This window comes from Nilaparvata lugens, chromosome 1, assembly GCF_014356525.2.
Source record: "Nilaparvata lugens isolate BPH chromosome 1, ASM1435652v1, whole genome shotgun sequence".
Classification (NCBI taxonomy): Eukaryota; Metazoa; Arthropoda; class Insecta; order Hemiptera; family Delphacidae; genus Nilaparvata; species Nilaparvata lugens.
In genome coordinates, this window is record NC_052504.1 from 27,785,511 (window position 1) to 27,800,684 (window position 15,174).

At 33.8% G+C, this 15,174-nt stretch overlaps 2 protein-coding genes and 1 long non-coding RNA gene across 23 annotated transcripts in view; 2 read left to right on the forward strand and 1 right to left on the reverse strand.

The window, feature by feature from the left end:
* Window positions 1-11,327, forward strand: part of LOC111050628 (NAD kinase) — a 97,303-nt gene extending 85,976 nt beyond the window's left edge. For 13 of the 21 annotated variants that reach the window (XM_022336976.2, XM_039424291.1, XM_039424369.1 and 10 more), the window contains 4 exons: window positions 386-543; window positions 1,449-1,531; window positions 6,416-6,627; window positions 9,518-11,327. In XM_022336976.2, coding sequence (XP_022192668.2) covers window positions 386-543; window positions 1,449-1,531; window positions 6,416-6,620 — 446 coding nt within the window. In that variant the 3' untranslated portion in view covers window positions 6,621-6,627; window positions 9,518-11,327. Of the gene's footprint in view, window positions 1-385; window positions 544-1,448; window positions 1,532-2,719; window positions 2,803-6,415; window positions 6,628-9,517 lie in introns of all 21 variants that reach the window. The other 8 variants (XM_039424298.1, XM_039424311.1, XM_039424286.1 and 5 more) reach the window with 3 other exon arrangements.
* LOC120350548 lies at window positions 1,539-2,551 on the forward strand. Its single transcript, XR_005570868.1, has 2 exons — window positions 1,539-2,001; window positions 2,207-2,551. It is a non-coding gene; the product is annotated as an uncharacterized LOC120350548 (long non-coding RNA).
* Window positions 11,328-11,645: 318 nt separating the features above from the next.
* Window positions 11,646-15,174, reverse strand: part of LOC111050629 — a 58,149-nt gene continuing 54,620 nt past the window's right edge. Inside the window, exon 4 of the mRNA XM_022336978.2 lies at window positions 11,646-13,196. Within this exon, the coding sequence (XP_022192670.2) occupies window positions 13,022-13,196 (175 nt within the window). The 3' untranslated portion in view covers window positions 11,646-13,021. The remainder of the gene's footprint in view (window positions 13,197-15,174) is intronic.

Genomic DNA, 15,174 nt, shown 5'->3' on the forward strand with positions numbered 1-15,174 from the left:
AACACATTCTTGAGTACGATGATCGACTCAATGCTCCCCCAACCCACAGGTGGCTTAAAACAATAACTAAAGTACTTTTGTTTTTATTGACCTTTCAAATAAGAAACTTTTCTGGCGCACTTCGTACAATGTAAAACCAGAATGCTCGTAGACTGTACAGTATTGAACAACTGCTTTATTTGGTCCATACTCTCTTTTCATTCAGACTTCAAGTTTTCGTCTGATGAGATTTCAATAATTTCATCTCATGCCCTTATCTTTCTACTTTTCATGCACCTAAGCTCATTTATGGAGTGCATATTTCCACTTCCAATGTACCTAACCTTATTTATGGAGTGCACATTGTGTAATGTATTAGTAGTGATTGTTGGGTGTTGTGTGACAGGTTTGATAGTGTCGACGCCGACAGGGAGCACAGCATATGCGGTGGCAGCCGGTGCGTCGATGATCCACCCGAGTGTGCCAGCCATCATGGTCACGCCCATCTGTCCGCACTCGCTCTCCTTCAGGCCCATCGTGGTGCCGGCTGGCGTCGAGCTCAAAGTAAGCAAAACCAAATTCGTGTTTGGTTTGTGTTTTTCTAATTTTTAATAAACATACTTCATTCAATAGTGAAATAACAGGTAAATCAGTTGAAATCTATGGAATTTATTCAGAATAATTTAGATCTTATAAAAAATTCAGTATTTCTAATTATTTTAGATTAATCTGCCATCTAGATTAGTTTGCTTCTGAGACAAAATGAGTAAGAATATAATTTCTTCCTCTGCTGCCAGTCAGAAATCTCTGACTTTCGAAAGTAATTTCAGACTCAGCCACGCTTTTCTCCAAGTCAGTGTTATGGCCAATTTCATTGTTATAGCTTTTCTTACAGCTAATTTTCAATAATTAGCTAAAAAATTAGCTAATAATTCTTCGTCGATTTTACTGTAAAATCGTTGTCACATGGATAATAATTGAATACATTTTGTGTGTCATATCCGAAATGCTTGGGATTCATAATAATTATTGATAATCACTAATCCAATTGAAATTGATCTGCTAACAATATTACTTTATAGTCATGATTTTTATAGTTTTTTAAAACAGTTTTTATCAATCTATTGTTTCTCAGTGTCTAAAAATGTTGAATATTTGTTCAACTGTGAAAGTCAATAATTCCATTGTTTAGCCTAGTATTGATTAGCGGTATTGGAAGATATAATAATTCTTGAATGATGAATCATTTACAGTAACTGTGTAGAACAACATTGCAGTAGTACTTATTATAGTATTCATTTAATTTATTTCATATTGAATAATTGAATACTACTTATACTCGTTTATGAACTGTAGGTTTACTTTCCTCAAGCGATTCGAAATGATAATCTGTCTGTGGCGCATTGATTATGTAAGCAAAGAAAGTTGTTAACTTGTTAATATTTCAGGTGAGTTGTGATTTTTTATAGATATCAGTATCACCTGACAGTCGAAATACTGCGTGGGTCTCGTTCGATGGACGAAATCGCCAAGAACTGTTCCATGGTGATAGGTAGGTCTGTCTGCTCGCCACCCACCATCCGCCCAACACCAACCAATCACCGCTCTGTACAAATCAGCATGGTTATCGTTATGTTTGTCACCTGCTTCAATCCCATTACGCCATTCGCCGCTTTTTCGAAGTCGTTCATTTGACATTTTTTCTACATTTTAGGAAGCATCTTACATCTAACTTTCATAATTTAGTGACAAATTATTCCCGTAATGTATGCGTTTGAAAAACTCATTTGAAATTTTGATTTTCATATTATCATATCATTGCTTATTGTTATTTGAAAAATCGGTTTCCATAATCCACTTTCTTGTAATTACCATTAACTTATGGTATGCTCATTATTGTGATTCTGAATATTTTGCGTGAAATTATGAGAGAGTAAGAGAGATGAGGTAGTAAAAGTTTGTTGACTTTGAATTTTCCCTTTAAAAAAGCTAGCTCTCTCAATTAAAACTGGACAATTTGTGGTTAAGGGGATGATAAATTTGAAATGAATATAGTTCTTGAAGAGATTCCAATGCCAAATAAAAATTGTTGGCACAAATATTTCAATAAAGATTGTTGTCACAAATATATAATGAAACTTGTTCGAATCCACTCAAACATTTTTTAAATTCACAACTGAAGAAAAAATCTGTCTAATCCTCGTCTTCGTGATATGTGTTGAAGTAGGAAAATATTTATAATTATTGGTATTCAACGGTTGCACCTAATATTAAAAAATGACAACAGTTTAAATACCCTCTATAATGTATAAAAATATTCTATAAAAAAACCTTAATTAGTATCAAAATTTGAGCTCAAATTATGCGTTCATCTCAAATACTCTTCCAAACACAAAACTGTAACTGGAAATACAGTAGTAAAAGTTCTAATCTGATCCGTCATGGGTACCCAACTCCAGTTTGAAAAGCAAGCATCTTTGGGGTTCGAGACTGAGAAACAAGCGAGATCATATATGAGTTAATATTAGTTTGAAGATATATTCACACATGTGTGGAGGAAATGTGGTCTCTCGTATTAAACAAATCTTACCAGGCATCCCTCAAAATCACCCAAAATTCCCATTCCCGTACTTATAGGCTCCACCCTACCGCACGGATGATTCAATTAGAAAACTTGGCCTTGTGTCAGAGAGCGATAGAGACAAAAGGCAACCGATTTGACCGGGTGGTAATGTTACAGGTTATGTTGAACTCGGATGCCCGTCAAACCGCTTGGGTCTCCTTTGATGGGCGCAACCAGCAAGAACTGCGAGTAGGCGATAGGTTGGTGCTGCTCACTCTCACTCCTCACGCCATTGCTAAAAACAACATTTCTCTGTTGTGCAAGTTGGCTTACAAACAACTTTCTGTGTTTTTTCAAATGGGCCTGGGCCTGGCAAATGTGGAAAAATAGCTTCATTCAACTTTATTATTAGAATCTCGGCCGAGGTTTGCTTTATTCTTGTTGCTCTCTTTACTTTCAATCCTACTAATCAATTTTTTTACAGTAATTACCTTTGTTGTTCCACTTTTTTCAGTAGTATAAATTTTTATTGCGTCAGTTCTGGTTACACTCTCACATTGCTGTCTGATCTTGTGATTTCCATTTGCGATTTTCTAAATACCTCGTTAGCTTGTATACCTTGTGCTCCTTAGGTTCCTTTAATATCAAGTGCAGACCTTCAATAATGATGGAGTATATGCTAAGATTTTAGAGCAGTTAAGTATGATATTTCTCTTTTATTTCAAAATTATTTATGAATAACAGGTTGTTTCACGACACTGAACCAGTATTTATGTAAACCGTGATTTTAAAACTAGAGAAAATGTCCTATCTACGGCTATCATCATGCTGTAGTCTTCTATTCAAGCAAGGAAGAATTATATTTTCATTCAGTGGGATTCATATCGAAACCTAGCGGCTTCAAACCACTTGGAGTAACAATAGATCGGATTATGGAATATTATAGCAACCGGCGATCACCCATAAGCCATAAAGCTGCCTGTGTAATCTTGAACATTCAAGACAGAATTGTTTTATTTTTTATTTCTAGGAATTGAAAATTTGAATTTGCCCACTGTACTTATTTGTACATGATTTGATTTTGAAGGTACATAGATTAGACCTTTGAAGAAATCTAGTTACTGTGAAGCTTAGACCTTCATCAGCCCCACAGTCTGGTGTATATGTCTACAGAATTTCCAAAAATGCCTAATTGCTGTAATTATCTCATTATCATAATGTATTTTAAAATGTCTCATTGCCTAATATCCTATTCAAAATCTCACAACCGATTCGTAAATTGAAGTTGTAGTTTATCTCAATTCAATAATCCCAGATTAGAAACAACCTACCTCTTTCTCTCTCATACTTTCACTGTCAACCAGACAACATTTCATTCGCCTCGTAGTTTGTTGGTGTTTTGGTTTAGTTCGTACATATCATGCATTTTAATTCTATCATTCCATTCAATATCCTTAAAATTGCAGGTGTATTTGCATGCATTAAAAGAAATTGAGAAAATGGCTGACTTCCTTCCTATAAAAACATTCATTATCAAATAACATTGATTGCTTCAATTCAACACAATACATACTTGGTATTGCAGAAGTTTTGATTGAATTTTTACATTGATGAATGCTTTAATTTTTGATCATGCTTATCAATTCAGAAAGAAAATCTTGACGATTCTTTACTAACTCCATGCAAATAATTATCAAATTTTCAAGCATGTCAGCATGAATTCTGAACATTTTACTCACACTAACAAGAAAATTCCTGTACTTCTAGTGTACCAATGCTTGTCATCATATTCTGTGTTATATCACATGCTATCTCATACATGGAACTTGTACATTACAAACAAATGTTTGTATCTCCTGGTAAAATGGTCAAGTAAACCAGTTGGGAATATGAATTTTACTGAAATATGCTAATCTAATCTTATTTAAATATCTTTTTTAATTTGTCTACTTAATATTTTTAAAAGGATCATTGATTCTTGTGCATTTCATACTTACATTTTCTGAAAAAACTAATGCTTGTAAACATTTCTATTAAGGTATTAATTGTGTAATTCTTACTATAATTTGAGTGCCTTGAAGTACTTGTTCTTCTTATATAAAAATTATAAGATCATTTTTTTAGAATAAATCAACACTGGATTTTGGTGGATCTTGTAAAATGTTACTGCTGTTTCTACAATATTTAGTGAAACTAATTCTTCATATTCCAAGAACATATATTTTCTTGTAAAAAAGATTAACTCTGCAATTATTACAGAATCACATTTCTTGAATGTCAGAGACAAAATTGAATGAACTATGTGTAATCACTAATGATTCTCAATAATGTAATCGACTTGGTTTTATACATACTTTGTGAGTTTTTAGACTAGAAGCTATTTGCAGCTTGGTATATACTCCGATGTATTTGCAGCTATTTGCATACTCTGATCACTACAACTTTATGAAACTAGTTGTTAATGATGATTAGTGAAATCGATAGATAAATGAAAGTCCGAAATAGTTTAACCACAGTGAATATCTAACATGTTGACTTCAATTCAACAAAAATACTAGGAACTGTAGTAATTATCATTTTCAATCCACTCACTTGAAGAAGGTGGGGCCGTCAAACTGCACTATTTCAGGTATTAAAATAGAATTCAAAGAACATACAAGTCATATATTCCAACAAATCGTAAGATCAGAAATGGAAATTTTGGGTTTTTACAGAATAATTGTTATTTTTGGAATATTACTCCAGTAAGACGGCGAAAATCATTTTGCACACATTGTTCAAGTCTCACACTGAAAGTCTCACTAACACGCCGTAACTTCTCTGGTGTATTGCACGAATTTCTTGTTTTATCCGCATTTCCAAGTCCTATATTGCTGCTGGACGAGTCTCAAGAACCTTTGACTTATCACCAATGAAAATAAGGAGCTTAGATGGGCACTGACTATCCCCCCCCATTCCTACTGATCACGTGGTTCGGAAAAAGATTTCTCATTAGGTCAATTGATACGCTGGCCATATGGCTAGCTGCTTCTTCTCACTCACATGAAATCGTCGAAGTTCCGGAATGAGGAAGTTGTTCAGCATTTGAACATAGCGAGCTGATGTTGTCATCTTCAAAGAAATATGAACCAATTATTCCATTCGAATACATCGCAAACCAGACAGGCACTTTGGCAGAATGGAGTGGCCTTTCATAAAATTTCTTGAGCATTTCGAACAGCCCAATACCGAAAATATTGTCTACGTGTTAGTGGGAATTTCAGTGTGAGACTTAGCAATGTGTGCAAAATGATGATCAACACCTTACTGGAGTAATATTCGAAAAGTAACAATTTTTCCATACAAAACAAAAATTTTCATTTTTGTTCTTACGATTTGTTGTAATATATTACTCGAATTCTGTAAATACTCTTTTAATACCTGAAATAGTGCATTTTTACTGTCCCACCTTGTATCACTTCCTCCGTAAACAGAGCCGTAGTGCATTCGTGTGACGTCAGCACAGGTAGGGCTCCTACACCAATAGACGAAATCAACGAATTTTTATGGGTGTAGGAGCCCTACATCTGCTGACGTCACACGAATGCACTACGGCTTTGTTTACGGAGGTAGTGCTTGTATTCACGTATTCCTTGATTGCAATTCACCTAGTCAAGTTAGAGTACTAGAGAGGATTTCAAATTACATTTGGGTCCTTTATTTTTGCATTTATTCATGGATCTAAGCAGAAACTATTCCGTGTGATAAAGAATGTTTTCTTTAATAAGTCTTTCAAGCCATAATAGGCTTTCCAATATTCAGTTGATTCTCTCTATTCACTATTGTGTTCTGTTGTAAGTTCTCTATTAAGAATGGTTGTGTTTGGGGTTGCAGTTTGAGAGTGACGACATCGATCTACCCGGTGCCGTCAATCTGCTCGCAGGACCAGATCTCCGACTGGTTCGACTCGCTGGCCGAGTGTCTGCACTGGAACGTGAGGAAGCGACAGAAGCACCTCGACGAGTTGAGCGACCTCACGCATTCCAGCTCCAACGACACGCTCGACTCGCTCGAGCACACTGAACAACTCGACAGCTAGGGATCAGGTAGTCTCATCATTGTCCGATTTGCTTCAAAGCTTTGCACAAAGTATTCTCTAGTATTAGTATATCAAGGGTTGAGAATTATGGAAACAGCTTAGTATTTCTCCTACAAGGATAATTTTTGAGACTGTGTGTCATTGAGAATCCTATTCGAATTAAAAAACTACTCTTCTGTCGCTTCAAAATTTTAGTCCGTCACCTCGGAACCGCCATTTTGTATCTAACTTAATTTTTTTGTAATGGGAAGGTAAATACATGATCAATACAGAGTTTCAAGAGAAAATAAATGGCAAAAAAGCATATCCATATCTCAAACCGTTTCAAAGCTATTCACATTGAAAGATATTAATAAATCATACAAAAATAAAATAAATTAGTTAATAGAAAATCTGACAGATCATATTTTCCTGTTCAAAGTGTTAAATATGTGAGTAAATGTTACTAAATGAAATTCGATAGTTTTGATTTTCTATGTATTCATTTATTTCATTTTTGTATAATTTATTAGTATGTTCAAATGTGAATAACATTAAAACCGTTTGAGATATCAATATGCGGTTTTAGTTATTTATTTTCTCTTGTTATTCTTGACCTTCCCCCATTTAAAAAAATGTTGGATTCAAAACGTCGGTTCCAAGATGGCGGACCAAAATTTTGATGCGATAGAAAAATAGTTTTGCAATCAAATAAGATCCTAATGTTACCTACTGTCAAATTATCCTTGTAGTTTAAAGGTATATTAAACTGTTTCCATAATTTTCACCAACCCTGTTTGAGTAGAACCAGAGAAAACTACTGTAATTCTGTGGTAGAACATAATAGAATACACTATAATAGGAAATATGTAACCTAACCTAAAACTTTTCATAAATAGGAGAAAACCAAGAAACCTACAAATTCAGGATAGGCTATTTCCTGAATATGTGGGAACGGACTCCCCGTAGGAGTTCTGCCCACGGTTCCACATGATGTCAAATTATCAATCCGTAACTCAATAGTAAAGTCAATATTTTTACATCTGTGTCGCCTTCATCAACCAATTAAACTGAAAAGTACAGTCTGATTACCTTTGCAAGTACACTTCAATTGAGTTTACCTCTTCTATTTATTCTTCATCGGCGAATTTGCAGTTGATATTTTGTATAATTTTGAAAAGTAAATGCGCTCTAGGCTTGTGCTTAAGCTTTGGGATGAATGTTGGCGATGAAATAAGTATGGATCTACCGTTTAGGTGGGCCCCGAACCACCAGGAAGTGATTTTGGAGTTATTTTGATTTTGCTTCATGCTGAGAGGTGTAGGCCTATGATAAGCAATTTCGAAGTGTCTGCCAGAGGATTTGGTGTCAAGCTCCTAAAGGGAGAATCAAGAGAACGTTGATTTTCTGTTTGATTGAGAATAGTTCTAGTTCATAATCCATCGCTCAAAGTATAAGCTTCCTTTTTGTTTTGCCCAGAAGAGTGAAGTTAGGGTGCAGCTGGTCCTCTCTTAGGACCAAGCCACATCAAGCGTTTTTGCACTGGTGGCAGACGAATCGGCAGGGCAGGAAGCTCTCCCCGGTTGGCTGATTTCCAGCTGTTTGGGTTGGCTTTCGGGAATCAGCTAATAATCAGTCAACCGGGGAGAGCTTCCTGCCCTGCCGACTCGTTCATCGCCAGTGCGTCATGTGACTTGCAATGACAGCAATGAGTAGATACTTGAGGTTGTGCATCACCCATTTGGAAACTTTCTATAGGTTACATTTTTCAAAGTAATTTGATTTGGATACTCTCAAGTTACTAAAATGGGACAAATTTTCTATTTTCTAGTGAAATTACTATTGATTCCAATTTACGAAATAAGGATAAACACTGTAATCTCCTCTTAAATCAGATTAGTCCACCTTCTTAATAGCAGCCATCGCTTCAAAACTAGTGACTGAAAAAAGTATAATTATTTGTCCCCTTGTGTTGGAATAATTCATTTCAAATTAATATTGAACATCCATCTGTATCATATCAAATTATTAACATTTAGCATAATTTGTTACAAAAATAAATCTCGTAATAAAATGGTTTTTCACTACTTTCAAAATCAATCCACCCACATAAATACGTACCTATTTTCTCAGGTACATTTTCTTTTAGATTTGTTATGTTGAGGAGAATTATACCATGATAAATGTTATTTTCTCTAATCAACAATGAACTACAGAGTGATTGTTTAGTCTTGTTTCCATATTTTAAAAGTTTGTTTTAGTTTAAAGGTTGGTTTGTCGCATGAAGTTGGTGGCCGGCCCTACACACCGCAGTGCGAGTTGATTATCCTTGAGTCGTGTAACATTCTGTGTGGAATCCAGTCGTTTTATGAATAGAATTTCTCTTATCATAGAACATGAATGCTATGGTGAAAAGAGTCAAAGCGTGTGTAACTTCAGTGGGTGGATATTTTGAGCATTTTCTTTAATAATCTTTAGTAACTAAGGAATTGGTAATAAAATATTACATTTCTTTTAAAAATGGTATTAGTAGCCGAAACATGGAGTGACAAAATAATTTAAAAGGGTACTGAAATGTATATTTTTATTTACATTTCTGTTGTATATAACAACTATACATTTTCATTACAAATTAATTTCAGTTTAATGAATTTATTAAAAACTGGGTAACAAGACTAAAAAGCACTCTGTATTATTTGAATTAGTTGGTATTGATTAAATAGAGATTGAATTAGAAAGATGTATAGTAAAATACTATTCATTTCATTTTCATAGAAGGAACGTGACAACCAAAATAAGAAATTCACCTGAATTATGATACTGTACCTGAATGTGAACTTATTATTAGCTACATTATTTTGTTTTAGAACTTTCCAATGCTAAAATTATTGAATTATAACCTAATTTTTATGTTTTAGTGAAACGTAGAGGCTGGAAGATGACATGAAATGTCAGTTGGGAGAAAGTATTGGAGAGAAATTCGTTCGTTAGTGCCAGAGATGCAGAAAAATCGATTGCACCGTTACGCTCTCTCAACTGTTCCAGCTCTGTCCAGGTCCACGCCACCTCTTTGCACATCCACAACTAACATGTGCTCACAACTCTCCACAAACTAGACATAATTCTACGCATGTGATAATTTCTAATTTAGTTAAGTTACAGTTTTACAATTTATATAATTTTATGTTCTAATAAGTGCAAGTTCATCCTCCTCTTCGGAGTAATTCATCCTTGATCAAGTGGGTTCAATTTCAATCTCTTGTCTATCCCTTAGGAGTTGAGTTTAATTTATGTTTTCTCAAAATATCTAATATTGCTCAGATATTGTTTTCAAATCTAATAAAATATCTCTAATTTCTTTATTATTATATAGAAAAATTAAATCCATAATATGCTCACTTGAACTACAAACTTCTTGGAAGTAAATTTTCAATTCTACCACATTAAATTGAAAAGTATACTTTGAATTCACTTTACAATTAATTGTTGTTTTTTATATTATTTATTTGAGCCATAATGGTTCACGAAACATCAATGTTGTATAATTTCTTCTGTTCAATCGAGGGAAACCCCTGCTAGTTTAAATATTTGTGTAACATAATTTTGAATTCTCTGATTATGTTTTTACACACTTTTAGGATCTTAACTACAGTATAAACTTTTACTGATGTATCTCATGTAATTGACCAACACTCGTAAGCTAAATTATCTCCTTATGAAACTGCCAGAATGACAAGGAATATTTTACAATGTACTTAGAAGAAGTAAGTAATTATATTCTTAAGGTGTTATTCATATTAATACAATGCACACATCTATTAATGTGTATAGTTCGAAAATCCTAGATTAGATTCATTGTTATGAGTGTAAAAATAATAGTTATTTAATAACTCCATTTAACTCATTAAAATCCCCAACTGTTACTAGAATTCCTATGAATATAAACAAATTTGATCATATTTTCATGATTTATCATTCCTTCATATTGTACTATTTTATGGTGGTTTGATAGCATAAATGTACATATACTCTATAAAGTTGAATAATACGATTTTATTGGAAATAATAATTATTAAATTGAAAATGGAATCCTTTTTAAAGAGTTGATTTTTCACTTTGATTGCAATTTTTGTTTCATTATTACGTATGGCAGGGAGACATGCGAATGCGAATAATTTATTTCAAAAAAAGTAAACTCATATTTTAGATTCTTCTTTTTACAGTATTATTGTTTAATGAATTTACACATCGATTGGAAATGTTATCATTGTTTACAAACCACAGGGTTGATATATTATTCTGTTGTTAATGTTGATGTATTTTGTTTATTAAAAAACGTCTACTTGCCTTTTCCATGAAAATTTAATTTTTATGTAAGGGCTATGAAATAGCTTCATCAATACCCATTCTTTGTGATTATGTAGCTTTTGTAAATAAATGATGAATTATATATAAATAATATAAGTATAACAGGCTAGCGCAATTTTTTTGATTTATAAATGTTTTACAGAATACTCTAAAGAGGAAAATAAATGGGAAGGTTTTGCTGAAGATTGATGTTCATGGGAGAACTATCACAGCTTTATTATTTTATTGAAGTATCATTTTTTATTAGATCCTATCATAATAGGTTCACAAACAATAAAGTTTTATGAATATGTAATGAGATTTTTATGCTATTTTTTGTATATTGTTGAAAGGTTGATAATAAAATACTTTATAAATCTATAGGACAATTCATTATGATTTCTGAACTCTAACCTGATACATAATGTCATGAAATAGAATAGAGCATTTGAGTCTTCGCTGAGTTCAGTGAATAAATAACCGATAAACTAATAATCAGTTGAGGAAAAATACATTTATTGAACCAAAGAGATTACACTTATCTAAGATTCTGTTTTCTATTGTCAAACTTACTGCTCTTAGCAGACACATGCTACCTTTTATCAGCTTGGACAGTATTCCAGGTAGAAGTATTGGACGATATTCTTTAACCTATATACATCAGAAGGTAAGCCAGGAAAGTCAATAAAACTAATAGACTGTTTTTTAAGAAATTTAATGCCATTTAAATGTATAGCAATTTTATAAAATCTATCGTAAGTTGTTGAAAAAGGTACAGTTCTAGTACAATGTACAATGTTTGATGATAGAGAAGCCCGGGCACCTCTGAGCAATAGGCCTACATTTTACTCAATGATCTAGCAAACAATTAAACATTTTCAAGTATTTTGAATATGAGGTCAGACTCTAAAATTACAATTCATTCCATGCTATGAAACGTCTACTACTCTAAATATATGATAGATTGTTTCAATTTTCTATGAAAAATGAATAAGCTTGAAGTACCAATAATTATAAGGTTGTTTGAGAACATCTGTCATTTTTTTGCTAATAGCTGGAAAGTGGATTAGGATCGATCTTGGATTATCAATAGGATAGGATGGACCCTATCTGAATGGACTTTTCGGCAGGTGAAGGGCGCGGGCGGACACATTAGCAACTTTTCGGGTGAGGAATAGAACACAAGCGACAAGCGTTTCCTATCTGCCTCAACCTGTGTCGACGTGTTCAAGTGATTTTCACTTATGCCTTATGTCAGTTGTTTTATTTTCACTACTTGTACCTTAGTTGTTTTTGTTAGTGTTGATAGAAGTTATTTATACTAGATCAAGGTAAATACTGCAACAAGCTTTATAACTGTTGAATTTTGAAGGAAATTGAATTGAATTGATAGTTCTATTTTGTTTACCTCATTACCACGGTTCTACCCCTAGTAGACAATACATCTGGACAAAGTTTGAGAGCATAGAATAATGATGGGGCAAACCTTTTCGACACAAAACATTTAGAACATGAGATGTGAGAAATTAAAAATGCTATCAATTCTACTTGACTACTTGTTTTACTAAATCTTAAGAAATTTGATTTTTTTCCACTTCGAAATTCAATGTTCATATCCTATTTTTATTCTCAAATAACCTGAATGGGACAAATACTTTGATAATTCATGTTTTTGCACTCACCCAACAAAAAAGAATAATGACAGGTTGAACTTGTGCCAGGTAGATAGGAAACGCTTCTGCACTTCTGCTCTATTCCTCACCAAATAAGTTGAACGAAAACGTTGCATATGTGCCCTCACCCTTACATGCCGAAGGGTCTCACGTTTGTATGGTTTCTCTTGACCGTTCCATGCCCCCATTCAAATAGGTTTTACCCTTAATATTGATAAGAAAACTAATATTTGTGAAGTTTCATGTAACCTTCTAAATAAACCATGCAAGTGTCCTAAATTGGAATTTTTGTAATATTTTCAGGGCTGCCCTATCGCCAACCATGGTGTAATAATAAATAGTTTTGAATTAAGGTATGCTTTGGTGTAAAATAGTAGCCAAAAAGGCGATTGTGATTGGTGGTCAGCGAACATCGCTGTGGTGTCGCTTGGGGGTCGCCATCGACGTCACTCCAAACCGGTTCACTGCTAAATTATTAAGCTGAAGCTGCCGCTTTTCAGTTTCTTCGCTGCTACGATCACGAAAGTTCTCTTCATCCGCCAATCTATGTTCAATGCTTGCCTGAGTTTCATCACTTCTACAACAAACAATCATCCTTTTTATTTCAGTTTCAAGCACAGACAAAAGGTGCACACAATAAACGAAAAACATATCCGGTACAATTCAATATTGAGTGAAACTGATAAAAATGAAAGAGGAAAGAGGCTTGATACAAGACAAATTGTGGAAAAAAGGAAAGTAAACTAAACCATAGACAAATAATCAGGTATCTTTCTCTGTGCTTGTTGCACAAAAGCCGGTTAAATTTTAACCGTGATTAATTCCACGAGAACCAATCAGGGAAGCCGTCTTTTCAAAAACGCCCTGTCTAATTGGTTCTCGTGGAGTTAATCACTGTTAAAATTTAACCGGCTTTTGTGCAACCAGGCCTCTATGTTTCACTCTCTCTTTATGACTGCAACTATGATTAGGTAGGTATATATCCATTTACTAGGATGCCTTAGCTTACTCTATAACGCCTCCTGCTTTTGTAAGCGTTATATGTTACCATCTCGGTAAGAGATGCCAATATAGTCCGGTTATCAGTATTGGCTGTTATTCTTTGTTAATGATGTTTATGAAATGGCGCGGTAGCAGCAAGATGGAACTAGTGTCGAATGACCTTCAGTCTGTTGACGTTTCGTCAAAACAGTGATTTATTTGAGGAGGAAATGAAACGGATCCATCTAGTTCAAACTGACGATTGTACCCATGGATGGTGTCATTAATGAATTTTGCTCCTAATGTAAGGAATGTCATTAATACTATCGTCGGTATGCGGCGTTGATATGTCACACCTTACATGTGAATGCTAATAAGCAATAAATTGTCAATACAAATGACAGTTACATGCAGTCAATTAGCCATGACCAAGTCAAATGGAGCCTAAATTGATGAAAGAGACTCTTCTGTCTGTGTATGGACTTGGACATTTAGAAGTGCATAAACAACTACCAGCAGCTGAAATTAAAACCACATATTAGTCTTCATGGTTTGAGATTAAATGAAATTACCCTCCATTACGTGAAGACTTCAAAATCTTATCATCAAACCCTCAACTTTGACACACAGAATACAAGTATTTAGTTCCTACTTGGGTTTATGCCTTTAGCACAATTCATTCAATAATTGGAATTGACAATGAAAATAATATAGAACTGGATTGATTAGACAGTATTAAAATTATTAATCTCTTGTACTTCCTATTTTACTTGAATTTCACTTTTCTTGCTACCATATTCCACAAGAAAATCACTTCTAAAGAAGATGGCTATTGCACTTTCTCCTGCTATATTCTGTAGAGTAGGTACTACAATTTAAATAGATTATTGTAATTGGGTTATGAATCTATTACTGTATATGGAATTCTCTACCTACTTTAATGGCTGTAGGGTACTTCATACTTCAACATAGATTGTTTATAACTTGAAACACATCAGAAATATCGTTACAGGTGCCTTCATTATTAAAAATTAAAAGAAATCGAACTTCCTAATTAATTTCCTCAATTATTCATTATTAATAAAATGATAATAATTTTGTCATATAAAAACTATAAAAAATTAATAGCCTAAATTTTGGACGGCTATTTTTATAATTTGACTAGCAGGTAACCCGTGCTTCGCAAGGGTCTATTTTAAAACTTGACGTAATGAAATCTAGAAGAATTGAAAATATGCCTATTAGAATCCTCGGTTGATTAAGAATTTATATGCAGCATTTCAAGTAAATCAGTCCAGTAGTTCAAACGTGATGATGCGTCAAACATACGGTACCGTAATGTTCCTATCCTTTACACGTGTATACGTGTTTAAGCCAGTTCTTTCCTTTATTAATAGTTTCCTTCTGTACTATAATAAAGGAAATGAATGAGAATAAATTTTGAAAGGTTTGAGATATCGATGTGCGGTTTTCACCATACCTTTTCTCTGGAAATCCTGTATCCGAATCATGTATCACCTGTATCATGACCACCTTCAATTAAAAAAAGAAGTTAGATTCAAAATGGCGGAAAA